General features: G+C 33.0%; 2 protein-coding genes across 2 annotated transcripts; one reads left to right on the top strand and one right to left on the bottom strand.

The window, feature by feature from the left end:
• Nucleotides 1-663: 663 nt before the first annotated feature.
• Nucleotides 664-2223, bottom strand: LOC111368468 (squamosa promoter-binding protein 1-like). The gene is made up of 2 exons (XM_022989712.1): nt 1819-2223; nt 664-1056 (listed from the first exon to the last, which is right to left on the bottom strand). Exons 1-2 carry the CDS (start codon nt 2103-2105, stop codon nt 834-836), a joined length of 510 nt encoding a protein of 169 aa, XP_022845480.1. The 5' UTR covers nt 2106-2223; the 3' UTR covers nt 664-833.
• Nucleotides 2224-9760: 7537 nt separating this feature from the next.
• LOC111368915 lies at nt 9761-10315 on the top strand. The gene has a single exon (XM_022990422.1). The coding sequence runs from the start codon at nt 9761-9763 to the stop codon at nt 10313-10315; it is 555 nt and encodes a 184-aa protein (XP_022846190.1).
• Nucleotides 10316-16440: the final 6125 nt, after the last annotated feature.

The following is a 16440-nucleotide window of genomic DNA, read 5'->3' as shown; positions in this document are numbered from 1 at the left end:
CCCCATTGAAGTGGATTTGGATTTAGATCCACCTAAGTGTAAAAATTGATAAAATGTGTGATTGAAAAGTTGTGAATTTCAAAAAATACGTGATTAAAATTAATTGTTGACATTGACTTAAAATTTTAAAACGTTAAGCTAGACGAAGTTGGGGCTGCATAACACTAATGCTATTTAGCCCCCAACTGAAATTACAACCCTAGTTTAGGTGACTTAACGTGGCATTAGATGAAATATGAAATTAAATAAGTTTAACCTATCATCTAGCGTCTCCCAAATTGGAGTTTTAACCCCAGTATGGCCACACAACATTATTCTTTATGTAATTACTATTTCGGTTGCAAACTCATGTTCAAGTTTTATTTTTGATTTCAAGTTGATCATCAGTAAAGGTTCATTCACAAAAAAACTAAAGTCTTTCGAAACTGAAGTGAAACTTGGTTCTCGTGCTATAATTTCGAACGAGTTAACTCGAACCATACTGAACCCATCCAGTAGGTTGTGCTGTTGCAGTGCGATTCAAGTGATTCCGAGAAAAAATACTCATTCATAGTCATAATGGTCACATGAGATAACTTGCACACGGTGAGTGGCCTTGATATCAGCATTAGCAAGGTATAGAATGAGTTCTGCCAAGTAGCATGTAAGGTAAGAAAGATTCAGTACTCGAGTGAACGTTATTTAAATCTTATTTATTGTAGATCGGTTTGCGCTTACTATTGTCTGCTAAACATTACAACATATTCGAGCAGGCTTATTCTTCAATATAAATATAGTCAGATAAACATGCTGAGATTGACAGAAGAGAGGGAGCAATAATTTGTGCAGCTCAATTATCCGACATGGAAGTGTTTGTAATTAGAGGCATTTTCTTGAACTGCTATCTGTATTCTTCCTCTGTCATCAACCTGCCCACAAATTTGATTTCCTGTCCTGCTTGACCCTCCTTCACTTGAGTGAGAATCAGCTGAATTTTTCCTTCTTCTTTCGTTGTGTCCGAGCAGACGTCTCCGGCAACTTCTTTTCGCTTCGTCAAATTCCGATACCTCGTGAAATCTACAGCAGAATCATTAAAGGAAAAGCAGAATCATTAAAGGAAAAGGTAGATAACTTGTCCATCGAATGAGCATTCTAATTGATTTGGCTTAGTTTGATGAATTAGAACCAACTTGACGAGGATGTAACTACTAACTACAATGAGCCTCCTAGTTATAAATTAACGGATTTTGCTGTTTGTACAGAAGAAATCCGCCAGGAGGAGTGACCGAAATGATGTGGAGGGAATAGATGAAATTTGTTATTTGTACACTGATTTTTGACACTTTGGTTGACACTTGTATTGTTGTCAATTGGATGAAAAAATTGTTTGAAATTTAAACTGTCAAATAGAATAATGACACGTGACAAAGTATAAACTAAAGTGTACACCATAGTGTACATGTAGCAATGTTGGGAAAAGATTGAATGTGGCATTATGAAAACCTTTATATCAATCTCGATGTACATATAGTAAGATCCTGAATTTACATAAGCAAGAAGAAGGAAACAAAACCAAAAACGCAGCCCCTATGAGTAATAAGCAAGTGTCAAAATAATCTTTTCTGTGCTAGCTGAAGTCATGAACAAATAAGTTACTTAAGTCTCTACTTTAGTCAACACAAGTAATTCCTTATAAGAAAAAAGCAACCTGCTAAACAAAAAGTTACTTAACATAGCATCAACATGTTTGATTGTTCTTAAAAATGAGATTTTTAAGACAAGATTTGTACATGCTAAACATGATTAGTTATTAGAGAGTGCTGTCGCTGTCATATATACCTGCTGCATTGCTGACAAAACCTTTGCCGGATTCCGGCAACAATGGCCACTGCCGCCTTCGCGTGCTGCTCGCAGACCCTATGCCTCCGATGGTAAGTCTTAGCATCATTTAGATCCACCGTGCACTTATCCGCTTGGCAGCACCTCATTGAACTCGCGCCACCACTCGACCCTTTCTTCGTCGCCCCAGAACCACCACCCTTCTTCTTCTTATCATCTTCAGTTGCACTCGACATAAAATCGTCGTCGTCCATGCTCTCTTCCGATTCCACAGCCTCCTTTTTCATCTTCTCTAATTTTAAAGAGGAAATAGAGGAGATATTGGGTGGTGGGGCGATGGGAATTTAGAGATGCGAGATGGAAAGCTTGAGAGGGATATTTGAGGACCACAAAGTCCATTGTTTTTGTTGTGTACTGTTGTGTGTACAAGAAGATGAGGAATTTGACAAAACAAAAGTATATATTCATCGCGTGTACGTGGGGAAGCTAAGGGGACAGTTGAAGAAAGCTATATCGAAAGCGACAATCTATTGTGACATGTTTGGTTAAAAAAGATTAAAAGAAAAGTAAGTTGAGATCTTTTATACGATGCTATTAGTATTGTGTAATCCACGCCAATTATTCTCTTAAATTGTGTAATTCACGAGAGAAGAAAGGGACAACATATGACTTTTTAACTCGATTTTCTTCACTAATTATGGTCAAACAAACGTATCAAACTTGGCAATTGGCATTGAAGTTTTTCAAAATATACGAAGTCATTTTTTAAAACTTATTTTCCTAAATTCATCCTCAACAACATATTTTACGGGACTTAAAATTTTTATTAAAATCTACTAAGAATATATGTTTTAGCAAAACGAAACAGGGGTTAAGTGTTAGCATACTTCGTGGCCCAACATGTTTATAGCTTCAAAAGTTAACTCTAACCATTTGTTTTGAGATAGATTATAATCGGTTTAAATTTTAAATAAATAGAAATGAGTAGTTGGTACGTAAGTAATACTTGTGAATTCTATGAGTAAAAAATATATTTAATCGATTGTGAATATAAATTAAATAGGTTCTATACAAGTCTTTTCTCCTGCAAATATGTGGTAAGACTTTTCATTCATCATTTTTTAGTATAAATTTGCTTTTAGCCCTCGTTTGGCTATTGTTTATAATCAGTCATATTAATTTTTTTATCCACATATATCATGAAATCACAAGTACAATCTATTTACAATCATGCTGGGGTGCCAAATGAATTTTGTCACTTCGGTTGACTAACACTCACAATCGGGGTGGGTAGGGTGCTATTTTTTACATTTTTTATTTCCATGAGATCGGCGTGAGTCCTATACCAATGTGAGTGTATGTCAACTGGGGTGTCAAAATTAATCTGATACACTAGCTTAATTCATCCATTTAATTCACTACTCATTTTTATATATGTATAATTTATATCATTTATAAACAACTTTTTAACAATTTTGCTTTTCGATAATTATATTGTTCCTTTTCGATAATTATATCCTTTGTGAACATTCTTAATTAAGTGTTTTATTTCTAACATACATTTGTTTCAACTGTTTCACATTCTCGTTTTCCTTTCGATTGTGCTCAATAAAGCCAACAAAAAGTTTTGGCACAATAGTTGGCAAGGGAAGAATAGTTCATAACAGCTAGCAGAACGAGGGAATATATTCATGGCATCACGAATTAATTCTCATAAAAAGTTAATAGGGCTGTGTTAGGTACTGCCCGTGACAGGTGGGCCCCAAGTTAAATATGGGGGTGGGGGTGCATATTAAGGATCCTTCTCGTGAATGAGACTTTTCCATAGACCAGTGAACGTTAAACGTGCATTACACGTTATTTTAAAATACTTTATAAGTGATGTAAAGTAATTTTGATACCAATTTGTTGGTGGATTTGAAACAAATGTATGTTAGAAATAAAATTTTGTTGAGATTATAGTGAGCAAATTTTGTTGCGTGGGAAGGTATGATTCCTATTTAACCCCTATTTGATAGGGATCGAAATAATATTTTTAATATATTTTGATAAGAGTTGATAAAATGTGTGATTGAAAAGTTGTGAATTCTATAAAATATGTAATTAAAATTAATTATTGATTGCAACTTATATTATAATTTAAATTTTAATCATTAGCAAACAGGGACTTAAGACTGGTGGAGTCGTCTAATAGAGGAGTCCAAACAATTTTGAGGTTATCGGATGTGCTTCGTAATGGTAATGCATAGCTTTGTATGTACCCTTATGGTCCAGGCGTGCTTCATGTCGTATGGTTCACTTTAAAGGTATAATTTTTAGTTGTCTTGTTTAATTACGTTCAATATAATATATCAAATATGTTGTATGTAATAGATGTTTCTACTGATGTAAACCCCAATATTTTGTGCCCGTACAAAATGATTTTTAGCATGGTTTTAAGCTCGATAAAACTAGTATTATTGGGTGAGTGAGCGTACAATATCATTTTGTTCTGTTTTTTAATTAGTAACTAGTGGGGGCCGTACAAGAGTAGAGTAAGGAATATTGTTCATTGTAGGCATAATTTAATCAACGTTGAATTTTGAATTTTTTACTATGAACTTAATTATGATAAAAAAAATAAAATAATATTTCGATAAAATTAACTTTATTTGATATCTCAATGTCAACATGTTTTACAATCGATTTTCTTTGAAAGAATCTCTTCATTTGATAATTGGATTTAAACATCATTGGTATTAAGAATTGTTTCAAGTTAAGCCCAAATCCAGTAATTGAAAGCAAAATCAAGTTAAGCAAGGGTTTTCTCTTGGACTGGTGAGTGGCCATAAAGATTACACTGTTTGGGTTGGGTCCAAAATGGACCTTAATGGGGTCCTCCCCTGGGGCCATAGACCCAAGTTTGAGTGGTGCAACCAACTTTTAAACATATAGATAACCTGCATCGTATCGTACAAGGGAAAAATTCATAATTAAAAAATTAAGCTCCCGTTTGACCTCCATTTTTGTCAAATTTTAATGGCGGAAATAGTATTTTTTTGAATAATGTGTGATTGAAAAATAATGAAAAGTTTTTGATTTGCGTGTAATATTATTTTATGAAAAATTATGTGATTGAAAATAAGAGAGAGAGAGAGAGAGAGAGAGAGAGAATGAGAATGTGGGTCAAATGGGGGCTAAGTATCTTCCATTTCAAAATTCAGAATAAAAGTTTCGAATTTAAAAGATCAGATACTTATTAAAATTTATTTATGATTTAATTAATTAGTTAAATATATTAAGGTCAAAGATCTATACAATTTTGTCACGAATTAACGATTTAGTTTGTTACATATTATTTTTCGATTACAAATCAAAATTTTCATGTCACAAATTATTTTACGGTCACAATTCAAAAATTTTATAGGTCACAATTTGTTCATCAGTTACAAATCAAAATTTATTTATCAACCACAAATATTATAAGTCACAATTTATTATACAATAACAAATTATTAAATTATCGATCACAAATTAACAATTTTTTAGGTCACACATTTTTTTTTTTTTACAATTTATATTTTTCGTTGGTCACAAATTAACCAATTTAATAGTCACAATAAATTAAATAATTTGTGACCACCACTAACACTTGCGATCACCATCTCACCACTACCTCCACCACCACCACCTCAAACAAATCATCACATCGCAAAAAAAATAAAAAAATAAAAAAATAAAAACACCACCACATTCTCGTGTCAGCCACTATCACCCCGACAAACCATTGCCACCAATATCTCACCATCACCACTACAACTACTGCAACAACCACCACTACTGACCATCCCGCCACTGCCAGAATATAAAAGCTGCCACCACCACCACTTCAAAACCACCGCGCCTTGCACACCTGCCAAAGCCACCATCACATCGCCAACACCACCATGCACAACACACCACCACTGCACACAACTAATGTTCAATAGCACCGCACCCAACCACCACCACATACAGCACCACACCCAGCTATTGGTCAACAACGCCATACCCAACCACCCCCTATACATAACATCGCACCCAACCACCCATTGCATACCTGCACTTCACATCACCATCGTACCTGAAAATGGGACCATGGAGAAACGCTGCCCAGCACCTCGCCGCGTGCACCATCGTCAAACACCACCGCTCGGCACCTCGCTGTGTACATCGCATAACCACACAATGCTGCCAGCTTAGGCTTCAACAACTCCGCTTGTCGCCAAATGAGGTGGGCTTCGGAGCCAATGAGGGCGGGTACGGGGGCCGAAAGTGGGTAGGTATAGAGGGTGAGAAGAGAGAAAGAGGGAGAGGAAAGTGGTAAGTGATTTTTAGGTTTTTGAATGAAATTTGTATATATAATTGAATAATGAAACATTCACCCTGATTTTAGAATGTTAATCTTTAAAAGTAAGATGAAATGTAATTTCCACATAGTACAATCCTAGGACAATTTCCATATTTGTGTGCTCGTTGCTTCAAATTAAAATGAATTATAGAGATAAGATACAACTATTAATTGTCTTGCTCAATTCGATCGAGTTTAACACATTATCACATAATTAGTACTGCCGAACTAGCTAGAATCCAATATTTCTTGTTAGGTTTTTAGTTGGAGTTACAATCATAGTTACAAAGATGATAAATTTCTTTGGTCAACCACAAAGCTTAATATTTTATAGGGAAATGTGTACTTGATGAGTTGGTTTCGCTCATGAATTTCGCACAATTTTAACTTGATTATTTGCTAGATCTTGTTAGTATAGATCATTTTTGATGTGTTTGTTAGTGTTATTTTGAAGATCAGAAAAAACGATGCAAAAAGAGGAACTAAAGTGGACGAAGAGATAAAAAATAAGGAAATTGTAGCAGAAAGACAACGCCTAGGCGCTACAAAATTGAAGAAAAACTGAAATTTCAACCCAAGAGATAGCGCCTAGGCGCTGCAATCATAGCGTCCAGGCTACACCTAAATTGACGCGGTGCTGGCTTCCAGCGCTTAGGCACTGCGTCTGGTCTAGGGTGCGTTTTTGGACCGTTTTAAAGTCCATAAAAACCATACTTTCTATACAAAGTGTAGGGGAGCACTATAAATACATATTTTTCATACTTTTGAGGGGTTCTTCACACATTAGGAGGCAAGACAACAAAAAGGGAGATTCAAAAGAGAAATTTAATGAGAATAACACCAAGCAATTGAAGATTTAAAGCATTGATTGAAAGGGGAAGGAGATCTTGGTGAAAGAATTTTACTTTTTCTTCTACATCTTAATTATAAATTCGGTGATATATTCTAAGACAATTTACTATTTATCTTCTTGCATTGAGTAGCTAAATTCATTGTTAGGGCGAATAATGTAACCAATTGTCCAATTGGGATCATTTATATTCTTTTATTAAGATTCTTAGTTTTTAATTTTTTCATGTGTTGATTTTATTATGATCTGAATGTATTAAATTATTTTATTAATAATTTGATAATTTTTGTCAATTTTTTACAAATAGATATATGAGTTTATGATTTAGACCATGTAGTAAAATTCAGTATATTGGTATAACGAATAGAGATACATATACCATTTATTGCGTCATAATTGAATTCCTAGGACAAATAACTCATTTAACTAAGTTGAATTTGCATAGAGATATGTAATTTAATTAGTTGAATAGACTCAATGAAAACTCGAGAGGGGTAAATTGAATACAATAGGAGAATTCAATCGAACACTACATTAGAATTGAGTTTTAATTTGAGATGTAAAAGTGATCAATAGGTGATGTTATTCTGCCCTAACATCCATTCATTATTTGATTTTCCAACTAATTGTGCGAGCATTCATTTATTTTCTAGATTTTAGATTAAAACTCAAATCACGCAACTTTTAATTTATTTCCATCAAATAATAGTTAAAGAAAAAATTGAATTAAGTGCTAGAAAATAGTCCTTGTGGGATTGACAATCTGGACTTAAAATGTCCACTTTACTACTTGTTACGTCCGTCCACTTGTGAGATAAAATTGACAACAAGTTTTTGGTGTCATTGTCGGGGACTATTTTTTTTCTTAATTTATTTTTTAATTTTAACTGTTATTTGATTTGTTTATTTTTCTTTAATTGACAAAAAATTGTGTTCCTTGTATGCTCCGTGCTAAAGACGACAATCTTGAATCGTTTGATTTGGAGATAGAACGTACCTTCAGATGAAGACGCAAAGAACACAAACAAAAACAGCAACATCAAATAGCTGACAATTAACAAATCCCTATACCTATTCAAACGATTGGACAAATGACTGCAAGAGTTGTAGCACCACCAGAACAACAGCATGAGAGAGGGGAAATAAATGAAAGAGATTTGCCAATATCACTGTTCCTGACACCTATAGTAGCACCCACGCGTTCCAGTATCATGTATCTAGATTTTGGGGTGAATAATTTTCAGATCAGACTAGATTGGACCAACTTGATGAGCAACACTCTGCAATTCTACGGGCTACCTCATGAGAATCCGAACACACATATCTCCAGATTTCTCAGAATCTGTCAAAACTTTCATGCTCCTGGAGTCAATGAAGATGCTATTAAATTACGACTATTTTCATTTACATTGAGAGATGCTGTATTAGAGTGGTTAGATACGGAGCCTCATGTCAGCATTACTTTATGGGAAGAACTGACCAATAAATTCTGCAACAAATTCTTCTTCCCAGCCAGAGTAACTAAAATTAGATTGAAAATTCAAACTTTTCAACAGAAAGAGGGAGAAAGTTATCACGAGGCATAAAATATATTTAATGAGCTGATGAGAATATGTCCAAACCATGGAATCACTCTAGGAAACCAAGTGCAGTACTTCTACACGGGACTTACACCACTGTCAAAATCTCAAGTTGATGCCTCTGCTGGTGGATCAATCATAGGGAAATCAGTGCAACAAACCATGGATCTATTTGAGTTTATTGCCACCACACATTCAATGTTCTCATCAGAAAGAGTGGTACCATCAAAGGCAGCATGAATGTATGAATTAGACAGCACAACATCTACCAATGCACAAATAGCAGCTTTAACAAAATAGGTAGAGTTACTTGTAAAATTGCAAACACATGGAGCAAATGCAATGATGGCCGGTCCAGCATGTAAGAATTGTGGGAAAAATCACGCTACAGAGAGTTGCATGATGTTCATTTTTTCAGAGGAACAAGTAAACTTTTTTCAAAATAGCTCCTGTAATTTCAACTCATATGGGAACAATTTTTAGCAAGAAAGAAGACCAAGTTTGAGGGAAATGTTTCAACAATATGTGCAGAAGACGGACAAGGTGTTCCAACAAATTCACACGAACGTCAAAATCAGCAGGCATCATCAAGTAGTTGGAAACACAAATTCGTTAGATAGCACAACAACTTGCAGAACGTCTACAAGGATCATTGCCAGGTAATACAATGACAAGTCCTAGGGAGCAGGTGATGGCAATAAGAGAAGTGGAAAACGATCCACTAAGGACTTTTTTGAAAGTTAAAGCATACCTTCCCTTCCTTTTCCTCAAATACTTCAAAAGAAGTTGATGGAGGAAAACATTCATGCTATAGTTGTAAAAAGCGGGAAATAGTTATCAGAGACTGTTGCAAAAAGACTAGAACAAAAAGATGAACAGAAAGAGGTTGATGGAGCTACAACGGTAGAAAAATCTACACCAACCGCAACTAAAAATGGAGAAAGTACAGGAAAATTAGCTGCCAAAGCACCAAGTCCAGGCAAAGCTTACATGCCTCCCATTTCCTTTCCTCGAAATCTCAAGAAGAACAAATAAGATACAAATTATGAAAATTTTCTCAATGTTCTCAAGAAGCTCTAGATCAATATTCCATTCATTGATGCGATACTACAACTTTCATGCTATGCGAAATTTTTGAAAGTGATGTTGATAAAGAAAAGAAAGCTTCTGGAGTTTGAAACTGTGGCATTAACTAAGGAAAGTAATACAAGAGTCCAGAGCAAATTGCCTCCCAAATTAAAGGATATAGGGATTTTTACTTTACCAATTTCAATTGGAAATTTCTGTTCAATTAATGTATTGTGTGACACTAGTGCTAGTATCAATTTAATGTCGTATTCTATTTACAAGGAATTGGGACTAGGTAAAATCAACTCAACATCAATAACGCTACAAAGAGCTGATAGAACAATCGCAAGGCGACATGGCAAAGTTGAGAATGTACATGTAAAAGTGGGAAATTTCATATTTCCTGTGGATTTCATTGTATTGGATATACCAGAAGATCGAGACATTTCAGTTATATTGGGTCGACCATTCTTAGTAACGGGACGAACCCTTATTGACATGGAGAAGGGAGAACTAATATTGAAGGTGGAGGACAAGAAGGAGATCTTCAATAATTACATCCAATATGAGAAACCTCCCAATAAACATGATTGCTGTATAATTGATGAAGAAGAACCATCTGATCAATGAAGCTATCAGAACAAAAAACCAAATTTTAGATAATTTCTTGGTAGAGATAAGAATGGACAAATCAAAATCCGTAGAGCGAAAAATGACTACATCAATGAAAATTGAACAAAGTGCAATGATGGAATAACTTGGTTTGAGCCACCATGAAAAATCAGCGGCACAAGTCAAACTAATGAGTTAAAAGACGCGCTTCTTGGGAGGCAACCCAAGTTTTTATTTTATTTTATTTATTTTGTTTTCAAAGTTCTAAGATAGTTTAATTTATAGTTTATTCAGGAATCATCTCCCATATCCCTTCTACCCATAGGTCTTGGAGTAATAAAGTTGGTTATTAGATGTTTGAGCTAAGTAACCCTTGTTCCATGAATTTAATTTTTCAAATTTAATTTTTCAAGAACATGACGTTGCAGAACAATTAAACCAACATGGATATGGAGAAAATGGGACAAATCTCAAGTTTGAGGGAGAATGTGGAAGAATAGTCGATCAAATACAACACCAAGACATCACAACATCATAGGCAATACTGACATTTCAAGGAAGTCGTCCTCCTTTTTCTTTTAATTTAACATTAAGGATAATATTTAGTTTAAGTTTGGGGGAGTCTATTATTATTAATTGCCTACCTGAATTTTTTTTTGAGTTGGACATTTCGGCTTACAATTACGTTTTATTTTGAGATTTGGTGTTGATTTATGAACTGTGAATATGATGCACGCTAGATTGATTGAAGCTTAACCTTGCAAAACTCGATATTATACGTGCACCAGAATTGAGTCTGACACTATGATGAAACGAATTGATTCATTTGTTACATAGGTTGATTTAATTGGACATAGATGTTTTACTTAAATCATAGTAGGTTATTTATTCTTAGACCAAAGTTAACATAGTTTGGGGTGACTTTACAGTTGTAGGAAGAGGCGGATGTGAATTAGATTCCATGTGTAAAAACTTATATATGGATTGTCTTAGACCAACATGATAAAACTAGGTGAGAGTCTTAAGTTGGAGGTCGATTTGTTTGAATAAGTGTGTGATAAGGGGCATTGCACTAATCAAGGCATATACATTTGAAAATTTTAATCTTTTCTGTGAAACCTTTATGACTCGAGTGATTAAGTATGCAAGGGTATCTTAAAACCTGGTACCATAAAGTCGTCTGACTTGGAAGTCATCGACCTAAAACTCGCTACAGGAGTCATTTAGAAAGCAATCAAAGATGAAGTTGCACTTGAAAAAAATTGTTGTCTTCGAAAGCCTTTTTGACTTGGGTCAGTAAGTTTGTAAAGGTATTTAAAATCTAGTGCCCTAAAATCATCTGATTTGAGAGTCATCGACCTAAAGCCTACTATAGGGATCATCTAGAAACCTTAATTGAGAGAATTTAAAATAATAATAATATATAAATAAAATAACTTGTAAAAAAAAAAAAGTGCATGAAAAGAGCAAAAACACTAAATACTTTGGTTAAGCCCTAACACTTATTTGAGGGAATTTGACTTTTGATGCAAGATAATTAGCTAGTTGAGTCATGGCGGTCAAAGCAATGAAATAATTGGAGAATCCCTATTCACTGAAGTATTGACTTACAATTAGTAACGTCCACCTGAACTCGAGAAGGTGAGGATAGTAATGAAATATTCAATCTTAGGTTACACACTGTGAATGAGTGAAAAAGTTTAAGTTTGGGGGTGTGTAAATCTTACGAGAAATGTAAACTATATTTGATCACAGAAGGTCGGGAATTGAAACAATTTGTGCAATCATGGTTGATTTCTTAATTCTTCACACACACACACATGTCAGTTCTGCATTGGAAGAGTAGATATTGGTTTGATATTGTGACTTGAAGTATGTTTGTGGAATGAACATCAAAATCTCGAATCCTGAAATAAAAAATTTGATTGTCCAACTAATTATCTTTTGCATACTTGTGTGTATCGTCCTTGGATGATTTTATTGTTTGGTGTGTTTGTTTGCTCGAGAATTAGCAAACGGTTAAGTTTGGGGGGTATTTGATGAGTTTATTTAGCTCATGAATTTTGCACAATTTTAGCTTGATTATTTGCTAGATCTTGTGAGTATAGAACTTTTTTTATGTGTTTGTTAGTGTTGTTTTGAAGATTAGAAAATGCGATGCAAAAAAAGGAACTAAAGCGGACAAATAGATAAAAAATAAGGAAATTGGAGCAGAAAGATAGCGTCTAGGCGCGCACCTAGGCACTACAAAACTAAAGAAAAACTGAAATTTAAACCCGAGAAGCAGCGCCTAGGCACTCTAATCATAGCACCCAGGCGCTACCATCAGCGCCTAGGCACTGTAGACCTAGCACTTAGGTGCTGCACATAAATTGACGCGGCGCTTAGACGATGGCTCCTAGCGCTTAGGCGCTGTATCTGGGTCGTCTAAGACGCGTTTTGGGCCTTTTAAAGTCCATAAAAATCCTACTTTCCACACAAAACGGAGGGGGCACTATAAATATATATTTCTCATACTTTTGAGGGGTTCTTCACACATTGGGAGGCAAGACAACAAAAAGGGAGATTTAAAAGAGAAATTCAAGGAGAATAACACCAAGCAATTGAAGATTTGAAGCATCGATTGGAAGGGGAAGGAGATCTTGGTGCAAGAATTTTACTTTTTCTTCTACATTTTTATTACAAATTCGATGATGTATTCTAAGACAATTTACTATTTTTCTTCTTGCATTATGAGTAGCTAAGTTCATTGTTAGGTCGAATAATGTAACCAATTGAGATCCTTTATATTCTCTTATTAAAATTTTTAGTTTTTAATTTTTCCATGTGTTGATTTTGCTATGACTGAATGCATTAAATTATTTTATCAATAATTTGATGATTTTTGTGAATTCTTTACAAATAGAGATATGAGTTTCGGATTTAGACCATTTAATAAAATTTAGTACATTGGTATAACGAGTAAAGATACCCATATCATTTATTGCGGTCATAATTGAATTACTAGGATAAAGAATTTGTTTAATTAAGTTGAATTTGCATAGAGATATGAAATTTAATTAGTTGAATAGGCTCAATGAGAATTTGAGAGGGGTAAATTGAATACAATAGAAGAATTCGACCGAACACTACATTAGAATTGATTTTTAATTGGAGATGTAAAAGTGATCAATAGGTGAAATTATTTTGAACATCCATTCATTATTTGATTTTCCAATCAATCGTGTGAGCATTCATTTATTTTCTAGATTTTAAATTAAAACTCAAATCACACAATTTTTAATTTGTTTCCATCAAATAGTAGTTAAAGAAAAAATTGAATTAAGTGCTAGAAAATAGTCCTTGTGAGATCGACACTCTGGACTTAAAATGTCCACTTTAATACTTGTTACGATCCGTCCACTTGCGGGATAAAATCGACAACAGTACCCGTGGTCACCAAGCTTAAGCACTTGTCATACTTGGATTTTTCATTCAATATTTTTGGGGATCTAGGTCTCCAAACTTTGATTTTCAATGCAGAGACCATTTGGACAAAAATCGTCAAAATGCACATATATAAAGCTTTCTAGTAAAAAATTATAATAATATGAGTAATTGGTCTAATCAAATATGTGAATAATAAATATATATTAATTGTGATTTATAATTAAAATTAATATTTGATTTTAAATTAGTGCTTGTTTGTGTTTTATTATAAGTTATTGAAATTATAATAATATAGAAATGAGTTATGAATACATGAACAGTATCATCGGGTCCTACGTAAAATGTTATTAAAATTATAACTTTTTTACGTTAACCTTTAAATTGTAAAAAAAAAAAAAAAAATTATAATGAAACATGGATAAACATAGTAACATTATAATTGCTAAACGCAACATCCCACCCCCTCGCTCACTGGTGTTACCCAATACTATTCCTCTTTGTTTATTATTGTTATTATTATTATTTTTAAATTTTATAAGAATTAATTCGTGACACAATGCATATATACCCTTAATTCTAGTTGTTGTCAACTACTTAGTACCAAAATTATATTTTTGGCTACATATTATGTTTCTTGAATTGGTAGCATAATCCAAGTGATATAAATTATAGAGTATAATCAAAATGAGAATGTGAAAGTGTCAAAAATAAAATATTTACTAGAGAATGAATGTCTCTCCAAGAATGTTTAGAAACAAATTCAAATTATTTTTAAAAAATGAAAAAAAGAAAAAAGAAAAAAAAGCAAGAGACGATCTAATTATAGATATAGAATGTTGTAATATATTGTAAGATCCGCAATCACCATATTAATGTACTTTTTAGAAAGACCAGAGTTTATTTATCTATAATATTTTTTCAACACATCCTCTCCCGAGTTGATCATACATATTCTTTTTTTATCAGTAAGAATTAATGCAGTTGAAATTAGACGATAAGAGGTCTTAAGTTCATGATTATTTTATACTTTAATAACACGTTGAAATTACAACATCTAGCCTCTGTTTAACTCAGATTTTAATTTGAATCAAAGTTAAACAATTAATATTAATCATATCTTTCGTGGATCCCACAACTTTTCGACCACACATTTCAAAAATTTCTATCAAAATCTAATTTTAATTCCCACCAAACACCCTCCTAAAACGATTGGAAGGGGAAGGAGATCTTGGTGCAAGAATTTTACTTTTTCTTCTACATTTTTATTACAAATTCGATGATGTATTCTAAGACAATTTACTATTTTTCTTCTTGCATTATGAGTAGCTAAGTTCATTGTTAGGTCGAATAATATAACCAATTGAGATCCTTTATATTCTCTTATTAAAATTTTTAGTTTTTAATTTTTTCATGTGTTGATTTTGCTATGACTGAATGCATTAAATTATCTTATCAATAATTTGATGATTTTTGTGAATTCTTTACAAATAGAGATATGAGTTTCGGATTTAGACCATTTAATAAAATTTAGTACATTGGTATAACGAGTAAAGATACCCATATCATTTATTGCGGTCATAATTGAATTATTAGGATAAAGAATTCGTTTAATTAAGTTGAATTTGTATAGAGATATGAAATTTAATTAGTTGAATAGGCTCAATGAGAATTTGAAAGGGGTAAATTGAATACAATAGAAGAATTCGACCGAACACTACATTAGAATTGATTTTTAATTGGAGATGTAAAAGTGATCAATATGTGAAATTTTTTTGAACATCCATTCATTATTTGATTTTCCAATCAATCGTGTGAGCATTCATTTATTTTCTAGATTTTAAATTAAAACTCAAATCACACAACTTTTAATTTGTTTCCATCAAATAGTAGTTAAAGAAAAAATTGAATTAAGTGCTAGAAAATAGTCCTTGTGAGATCGACACTCTGGACTTAAAATGTCCACTTTACTACTTGTTACGATCCGTCCACTTGCGGGATAAAATCGACAACAGTACCCGTGGTCACCAAGCTTAAGCACTTGTCATACTTGGATTTTTCATTCAATATTTTTGGGGATCTAGGTCTCCAAACTTTGATTTTCAATGCAGAGACCATTTGGACAAAAATCGTCAAAATGCACATATATAAAGCTTTCTAGTAAAAAATTATAATAATATGAGTAATTGGTCTAATCAAATATGTGAATAATAAATATATATTAATTGTGATTTATAATTAAAATTAATATTTGATTTTAAATTAGTGCTTGTTTGTGTTTTATTATAAGTTATTGAAATTATAATAATATAGAAATGAGTTATGAATACATGAACAGTATCATCGGGTCCTACGTAAAATGTTATTAAAATTATAACTTTTTTACGTTAACCTTTAAATTGTAAAAAAAAAAAAAAAAATTATAATGAAACATGGATAAACATAGTAACATTATAATTGCTAAACGCAACATCCCACCCCCTCGCTCACTGGTGTTACCCAATACTATTCCTCTTTGTTTATTATTGTTATTATTATTATTTTTAAATTTTATAAGAATTAATTCGTGACACAATGCATATATACCCTTAATTCTAGTTGTTGTCAACTACTTAGTACCAAAATTATATTTTTGGCTACATATTATGTTTCTTGAATTGGTAGCATAATCCAAGTGATATAAATTATAGAGTATAATCAAAATGAGAATGTGAAAG

The sequence above is a fragment of the Olea europaea genome, chromosome 19, assembly GCF_002742605.1.
Source record: "Olea europaea var. sylvestris chromosome 19, O_europaea_v1, whole genome shotgun sequence".
Lineage (NCBI taxonomy): Eukaryota > Viridiplantae > Streptophyta > Magnoliopsida > Lamiales > Oleaceae > Olea > Olea europaea.
This window is presented reverse-complemented; position numbering and strand designations above follow the sequence as displayed.

Bases quoted from the DNA above. Each gene is read 5' to 3' on its own strand.
- LOC111368915 (XM_022990422.1), top strand. From the start codon at position 9,761: ATGTTGATAAAGAAAAGAAAGCTTCTGGAGTTTGAAACTGTGGCATTA.
- LOC111368468 (XM_022989712.1), bottom strand. From the start codon at position 2,105: ATGAAAAAGGAGGCTGTGGAATCGGAAGAGAGCATGGACGACGACGAT. The intron at 1,057-1,818 runs GTATATATGACA...ATTCTGCTGTAG, and splicing joins TTTTGTCAGCAATGCAGCAG to ATTTCACGAGGTATCGGAAT.